At 40.4% G+C, this 9,057-nt stretch overlaps 1 protein-coding gene across 1 annotated transcript; it reads left to right on the top strand.

Annotated features, from left to right (window-relative positions):
• Nucleotides 4,941-6,293, top strand: LOC109718510 (scopoletin glucosyltransferase-like). Its single transcript, XM_020244766.1, has one exon. It carries the CDS (start codon nt 4,941-4,943, stop codon nt 6,291-6,293), a length of 1,353 nt encoding a protein of 450 aa, XP_020100355.1.

Raw genomic sequence — 9,057 nt, 5'->3', positions numbered from 1 at the left:
GCTATAGTATTTAATCCAATGGTTAGAAATAATGAAAAGAGTTGATCCAAAGGCTAAAAAACTGGTAACAACAATGAGATTTTGCTATTAATAGTAGCCTAGTCCAACTCTATATATATATATATAATAATAATAATAATAATAATAATAATAATAATAATAATACTTAATTTGACAGTACAACAAAGCCACGTGGCGAGTGGAGACAAGCCTATTCCACGTGGTACGTTTTTACTGAGGTTGGGTCCACAAAAAAAAAACAGACCCGCGGAACGGACAGAGTTTTTTCTGTTCGAACGAAGCGGCAACAAAAACGACAAGTACAAAACAATTCACGAGGTCGAACAGGACAGACATCCACAATACAAGAATCAAGGAGTATAGAATAAACAAATGGCATGTATCAGAGCGCTATTTCTCAACTAAGTTGCCGTACAACACAAATATCACCAAATAAACCTCAACTACAAAGGAAAGTATACGAAAACAATCCAGACCCTCGCCAGTACAAGCAGGTTGAACAAAGATAGCACTCTATCTGGTGGCCTTAGGAGATGCTAACTACTGCGCGATCCCCCTCACCTCGATCAACCGCCAATATACGACTCCTGAAAAATAAACCACCAAAGGGTGTGAGAACTACTAAACAGCAGTTCCAGTGGGTACGATCATCGATAACCACGACCTTCCCACTAGGTCTAATGGAAGCCAAATTAACAAATGAACAATAACATATATGGTACATAAGTAGTTGAAATGCAAGTATACCAGGAAACTAACTAAGCAGATAAACGAATGATCATAAGTGACAATCAAGTTAATCAACTATAAGCAGCGTAAAGGAATGTCAAGCATAGTAGAAGGCTAACTGACTATGACCTGCATAGACAAATGTAAAGTAACAGTAAATGAATATCTGCATATGATATAAACAACTCTCCATACCTGTCTCTATACCTGTTGTACTATCATATTTTTATATATATAGAGAGAGGAAAAGAAAGCAACGGAGTAGTGTATGCAACAATGTTTAATAATACCCAATCACAACGACCGTCTCGTACGTCCGGTCAAGCCTGCACCCGCCTAGTGTCGGAATTCGCACTCCCACAGGTGCACCGTCGACACCTAGGCTCTACCCCCAGCCCGAACACCACTCCCACAGGTGGGTCGTCTTCCCAAGGGTACACATATCACTGATATAACTGGCCAGCGTCCGGAGCGGCACTCGAAGGGGAGCGACCCCTACCGAATATCATAGCACAAGTCTGTCATCTCAAGGTGGCATCAGCAGGCTATAGTCTATGTCATGGTCAACAATATCATAGTGCCCAATCCAAAGTCCTCAGAGTAATCAAAGCATGAACAGTAGGTCAAACATCACGACAGAATAAACAAAGGCTCTCTCTATGTCCAAATCTCTGTACACCATTGCCACGCTATCCACGGCCACTGACACACACTATGTGGTATGCACGATACAAGTGACTAATAATGACGCATCAAAATGACATTTCTATCACATACTATATGCCATACGCGATACAAGTGAATAAGAGATGACTAAATCAAGATACATGAAATGTCAATTGATTTCCCAAGACTTGAATTAAACTATCTAAATATTGCTGACAATTACTATATCATGGCGAGGAAAGAAGTGTGATCTACATTAGTTCTCATCTTTGCATATAAACTCAACTTCATGCTAATAGCATCTCTTTCAATAATATCTTTCAATAAACAAAGTCATGAACGGAGAACCACAAACAGGGACATGAGCTACGTCTATTCAACACAATGCTCAAGTATAAATCATCATACGCAAATGCATATACATACTTCTGCTCATAATCAGATGTCAATGCTAAATCTCTATCATGCTTCAATTTTTCACGGTCTGAGGATCAATAAACAGGTAAACCAGATGCGCAAATTCAAATATTATATAGCTTCTACCAAAATAGACATAGGGAGAAATTCGCCGTTTTCGACGACTCGGAACCCACCTTGACTCGCTATGTCGACTCCGATAAAAGAAAGGTTACATGCGACCCTTCGCACGATTTTCCGAAATTACTTAAATTGCGCCTCATCGGAAATGTGTATCACACTAATTCACACTCTCGAACACCCTGCGTGCATCAATTGGAGATTAGAGGTACGAATCACGCCAATTGCATCACTCGATCCAATTTCTACATTCACTTCATTCATGTTATTCTATCTATTCTTTTCTTTCCATCTCTCTCTCTCTCTCTCTTGATTTCTGGCAGCTTCAAAGGGAGAGAGAGAGGGAGAGAGGATAAGATCAAGCCATTTTGCAACTTAATCCAGTAATTTTGCTATTTGCAATATGGTCCCTCATAATGAAATATTGGCCCAATTTATCCGTTTTCGCGTCAATTTCGCGTCAAAACGGTTTCACCTTATTTCCACCCTTTTTCTCACACCTACACAAGTATCAAAAGTCCGCATATTACACTCTCCCTTTCTCACTCTACCCCTCGCGCTCTCTCTCTCTCTATTTCTGGCTTTCTCTCTTTCTATCTGTCTCTCGCGCTCTTTCTCTTCCCCCTCTACCCTCCTCTCTTTCTCTCTCTTCCCCTAAGGTGGCCCCCTCCACTTTCTCTCTCTCCTTCTTCCTCCAGCTAGCTGTCCCCACTCTCTCTCTTCTCTACTCCTGTTGTCCCCCCACACTTTCTCTCTCCCATGTTCTCTCACTCTCTCTCTCTTATCCCCTCCTCCTATTTCTTTCTCTCTCTCATCGAAAACCTTTTCGTGCAGGGTTCGATCGGCCTCCTGGAGCGATGGCGGTGGTGGCTTAGGCGGCGACGGCAGCGGTGGCTTAGGCGGCGACGGTAATGGCAGTGGTGGCTTAGGCGACGGTGACGGCAGCGGCGGTGGCGGCATAGGCCACAACGGCGGCGTGAGCAAGCGTAGGGCGCGGGACGAGGGGCGCGAGTCGGCGCGGGCGACGTTGGTGGGCGCGGGCTCCATTGTTTGGTTTCTCTTAGTTGAGGGTTGCATTTAGGGGCCGTTTGGTTAGATATAATTTTAAATACAGTGTTGTTAGTGATACATACAGTTGAAAAATGCGGCAGTTACAACTACATACATCCTGTTTGGTTAGATGTAGTAGAAAATGGTGCAAGTATAAATAATTTATTTAGTTGCATGCAGTTGAAAAATAATTTTTTAAATTTTATAATTTTATATATATGATGGTGAGATTACCTCCAATGTAAAAAAAAATAAAAAATAAAAAATTATTTTAAAAATAATTCAGTAGGTAAGCATATCTTTTGTTTAAAGTTACTCTCTCCAACTGCTGCAGTTGGAACTGCGGCCAATTTGGGCGTAGTGCGAACTGGTGCAGTTGGGCCCTCTCCTGTAGTTCCTACTGCAGCAGTTAGAGTTAAATACATCAAAACTAAACAACGAATTTGCATTTACATGCAGTTATAACTGCAGTGCAGTTGCAACTACATACAACTAAACGGCCCCTTAGAGATTTTGTTGGTTGTATTTATAAGATTATCTTTAAAAATAAAATTTATTTATTTTTGGCTTAAGGTATGAGTGGATCGACGGATATGATTATTTTTCTAAAACAAATATGTTTCCAACTAGGTCCGAACACAAATTCAAGCGAAATACTTCCGTCCCCCACTTAAACCGCCCAAAATAGGCCTAAAGCTCATTTCTGGAACAAGAGCTTAATTGCCACTAGGGCTGGCAAACGAGCGAGCCGGCTCGCGTTCGACTCGTGTTCGGCTCGATATTCGGCTCGCTCGAGCTCGACTCGAAATTGAATGAGCCGAGCTTGAACAAAATAAAAAGCTCGAAATTTATTTCAAGCCGAGCTTGAGTATTATTCGGCTCGTTCGAATTAGGCTCGAAAAGCTCGAATATATATATATATATATATATATATATATATTATAATATAGTATATATATATATATATATAGATATATATATATATATAGCACCAAGCATTTTGGTGCTTGTATAGATTTTGTACCGTTAGATCTATTCTTGGATCATTTTCAACATTAGATTATAATATCAACCAATCACCCACTCAACCCTAGGGGGCCACATCATCCTAACCGCATATCTCTAATCAATGGCTAAAAATTTACAAGCACCAATAACTGATACTTTTAAGAGTATCAAAGTCAATTCATATATATATAATATATATATATATATATATATAATATATATATATATATATTATATATATTATATATATATAGTATATATATATAATATTTAAATATAATGTATTTTAATTATATATAGGTATTTAATTAGGACTATTATTTTCCCATAAAATAACCCAACAAGTACAACGTGCAATTGAGCCCAACTCTAAATTACATAACACACTCTCTTCAGACTTTCACTGTTGCACATAACCTAAAATATAATAACATTCAAATTCTCAAATCCTAATTTTTTCCCTCTCTCTCTCTCTCTTCTCGTTCTCCCTCAGACCCTCACCTAGTCAGGCAGTCACCTCTAGCCACATTTCTTACAATTATTTGTATTTTGAACTATTGAACATGTTGGCAGTCAAATTATAGTAATGTTATATAAAATTAAACTATGATTTATATAATGTCGAGAATTTCAATAGGCTCGTTTAGAGCTCGAATCGCATCGACTCGAAATAGCTCGCTCGACTCGCTCGAATTATTTCAAGCTGAGCTTGAGCCTAGATTTAGGCTCGAAATTAATTTCAAGCCGAATTGAGTTGACATAACTCGCTGGAGCTCGGCTCGTTTCCGCCCCTAATTGCCACCTACCTCCTTATCATGACCCTAAAGCCACCTCTTCCCACTTCCTCCTAAACAAGTAACGAGCGACAGCCGCATTCTCGACCACTCTCCTCTCGCTCACTTTCCCTTGAAGAAGAAGAAAAGAGGAAAATGCGGAAGAAATGGCGAACAAGGAAAAATGTGAGAAGCGGAAAGAATGAGAGAGAAGCTGCACGTGATGGTTCTGCACGTTGCCTAGCGGCGGGGCACATGCTGCCGATGCTGGACATGGCGAGGCTGTTCGCGGAGCGCGGCGTGAGGGTCTCCGTGGCCGTGACGCCCTCGACGGCCGCCGGGCTGTTGGCCTCCTCGTACCCGTCCCTCCGCCCCGTCCTGCTGCCCCCCTTCTCCTCGGCGACGGCCGGCCTGCCCGACGGCGCCGAGTCGACCTCGGCCCTGCCGTCCGCCCTCATCTCCCCGGCCTTCATCGCCGCCTGCGACGAGTTCTCCTCCCCCTTCCTCTCCCTCCTCCGCCTCCACCGCCCCCACGCCCTCGTCGCTGACTTCCACTTCCCCTGGGCCGCCCACCACGCCGCCTCCCTCTCCCTCCCCATCCCCCTTCTCTCCTTCCACGGCACCTCCCACTTCTCCACCGCCGTCGCCGCCGTCCTCTCCCACGCCAAACCCCACCTCGACCCCGCCCTCGTCGACGACGAGGACGCCTCCTTCCTCCTCCCGTGGCTCCCCGACCCCCCCATCCGCCTCACCCGCGCCGAGATCCCCGGCCACGTCGCCAACCCCACCGACCTCGTCCGCCGCATGTCCGAAGCCCACGCCCTTGCCCACGGCATGCTCATGAACTCCTTCCGCGCGTTCGAGGCCCCCTACCTCGACCTCATGTCCCGCTTCGTCCGCTCCTGGACCCTCGGCCCCGTCCACCTCCCCCTTCAACCCCAGCCCCAGCCCCACTCCGACGTCGTCTCCTGGCTCTACGTCTGCTTCGGCAGCCTCGGCCGCTTCACGCCGGCCCAGCTCCGCGCCATCGCGCTGGGGCTGGAGGCCGCGGGGCGCCCCTTCGTGTGGGTCGTCAAGAAGGAGCTCGACGTCGCCTCGCCCGAGTGCCTGCCTGCGGGGTTCGAGGGGCGGGTCGGGGAGCGGGGCAGAATCGTGAACGGGTGGGCGCCGCAGCGGGCGATCCTGCGGCACGCGGCCGTGGGCGGCTTCGTGACGCACTGCGGCTGGAACTCGCTCATGGAGGCGGTGGCCGCCGGGAAGCCGCTCGCGACGTGGCCGCTGCACGCGGAGCAGTTCTTCAACGAGAGGTTCGTGGTGGACGTAGCCGGCGTCGGGGTCAGGGTCGGGGGCGGCGCGAAGAAGAGGGCGTGGAGCGACGACGAGGCCGCCAGGCCCGACGTGCCGGCGGAGGAGGTGGCCGCGGCGGTGATTATTCGAAGATGTTGTAATGGTGGCCGTAGTACCCCTACCCCGATACCCATTATTCTCGGTAAAACCCGCGAAAACTAGACGTGGTCGAGCCGCTACTCGGACCTCTCCAGCAGCATGCTGCTAGGCGGGAGCCGCTGCCGGGAGAGGCGGAGGACCGGGTCGAGGCGGCGGGAGGAGGCGGCGCGGAGGCGGCGCAGCGGCGGCGGGTACTCGCGGAGGNCTTCCAAAGATTTTAAATAAATTTTTTTTTTCCCTTTTTCATGCTATAAAATTATTGTATCGACCGGTCACACAAGAAGTATATGAGATTCAATTCAAGTGCTTGAATCACATACTTTTTCAATCTTAGTTGTCGCGCGCGAAATAGTTTTATAGTATAAAAGGAATAAACATTAAAAATGCTTCTAAATTATTTGGATCCTTGGAAGTATAAAAATAGGACTACTCGCACTTGGACGAGGAACGTAAAATTTCGTATAAAATGTAGCATTGCAATGCTCTTTCTTTGGGGTTTGTTTCTATATTTATGGATGTTGTTCTCTGTGTTCACTCGTGGTTTTGTCTCTCCGCCACTATCCTACGCCGCTCGTCGTATTTTGGGGAATGTAGTTTGTTACCTTGTCACAAATTCAGGAATGCTATTTCTCTTTTAAATTTTAAGCGCCATTTGGGAGATTTTTTTTTCTTCTTATTTCTTTTCCAAACTTATTGGGATCTGGTTCAGAGTTGAATTACTATATCAATATTTTATTTGATGATACTATAATAATTAAAATATTATATTTACTTTAATATTAATTTTTTGTTAAGTAATTATTTTTAAAAAAATTGGTTCGGAAATTTAATGTCAACCATTTGGAAAGTTCGAAAAATAAAACACCACGTGACTTATATTTTCAGTCAGAAATTATAACTAAATTCAAAAATTTCAGGATTAAAATGTCATACTTTTGAGTGACTTTGAGTTGAAAACTTGCCTGAATTTTAAACTTAAAATTTTAAAGCTCCCTTGTACCTATATTTTAGTATTTTTATTTTTAACAGAAAATATTTAGTGGTATTATCATGTGTAACTCGGTGAATAACTCAAGCACAGTCCAAGTTTCAAGAAGCTTCACCAAGTCAACCTAGTTTGATTTCTTTTCTTTTTCTTTTTTTTTTTTCTGACTTGAGTTTACAGTAAACGAATTTTCATGCCCGGTTCCAAATTTGCCCGAGTTTATTCAACTCGGCTACGGGGATGGTTGGTTTTGTTAGTTTTAAATGTTTAAAACTGTGATTTAAAACTTTATTTTATTAGATTTTAATATTATTTAATTAACCCAAGAATGACATTATTTTGGAAAAGACCCTAATGAGATCAAATCTGGTCCAACCTCGGAAAGAAGGTAGATCTTGGTCAAAGATCTTCCCTTGGACCCTTCCCATTGGACAACTCATAAAGCTTTCCTATATATAGAGAGGTGATGGTGCACTTGTGAAAATATACAGTGAACTCAACCCAAGCTTGCACTTTGATTTTTACATCTTCTTCACCTTCCTTCACATTGATTTTTACATCTATTCTACACTTTGCATTGCCGTTTTTGCTAGGTCTTTGAAAGCTTATTGGGTTCGTATTGCACTATGCTATTTAGATTTATAGAATATTTCTATATACATTTTAGATTTTAAACTTCAGATTTATTTTCAGCTTATATTTTAAATTATAATACATGATATCATTATTTTAAAAAGATTATTTTTTATTATTAAAATTTGAATTAATTTAGTATGTAAACTCTATTCTAAGAAAAAACTTGAATTATACCCTATATTCATAATCAATTACCCACATTCAATTTTTTTTAAATAGTGATAAAAAATTAATATCTAAATTAGAAAAAATTCAATTTTTTAAAAAACATATTAAATATGTTGAATTTAAATATTTACCTACATTCAATTTTTAAAAATTAGTGATACAAAATTAATGTCTAAACTAGAAAATTTTAATTTTTTTAAAAATATATTAAATATGCCGAATTTAAATATTTACCAATATTACAAAAATTAAATAGTGATATAAAATTAATGTATAAATTAGAAAAATTCTAAATTTTTTTTGAATATATTAACTATGTTGAATTTAATATTTACCTACTTTCAATTTTGTTTTAAATTAGTGATATAAAATTAATTCCTAAATGAGAATAATTTAAAATTTTTTAAAACATATTATATGTTGAATTTAAGCATTTACCAACATTAATTTTTTTTAATAGTAATACAAAATTCCTCTACTTTTAATTTAATTTTTTAAATTTAAATATTAATATTTATTATTTAAATTCAATATATCTAGAAATAATAGTATTTATAAAATTTTTAAAATTTAAATTAATGTCTAAATTATAGGAATTCTAAAATTTCTAAAATTAATGGCTAAATTAGTGCAAAATTAATGCCTAAATTTGGGATATCAAGCAATTCTTAAATTAATGCTTAACTTAGTGCAAAATTAATGCTTAAATTTAGGATATCAATCAAAATTTTTTCTAAATTTTGTAATATTTAATTATAAAAATAACCTTGATATGAAGTAACCTTCTAACTTGCTACGTGTTAAAATGATACATTTACTCCTTATTGATCAATGGCTAAGATTTTTTTATTTTTTATAAAATAAAGTATTGAATCATTTCTCAAAAAACAATAGCAAAATTCATTGCGTTTCAATTTTCATCTTTTTCATGATCATATTCTATAAATTTATGAAGTTTTTCAATAATTCGCAAATAATTCTGTAATAATTCGTGAATCAATGGAGAAAGAGTTTTTATCCAAAAATTCTCCACGTTTG

The sequence above is a fragment of the Ananas comosus genome, linkage group 12 (assembly GCF_001540865.1).
Source record: "Ananas comosus cultivar F153 linkage group 12, ASM154086v1, whole genome shotgun sequence".
In the NCBI taxonomy this organism is placed as follows: Eukaryota; Viridiplantae; Streptophyta; class Magnoliopsida; order Poales; family Bromeliaceae; genus Ananas; species Ananas comosus.
Note: the sequence above shows the minus strand (reverse complement) of the source record. Positions and strands in the feature narration are given on the sequence as shown.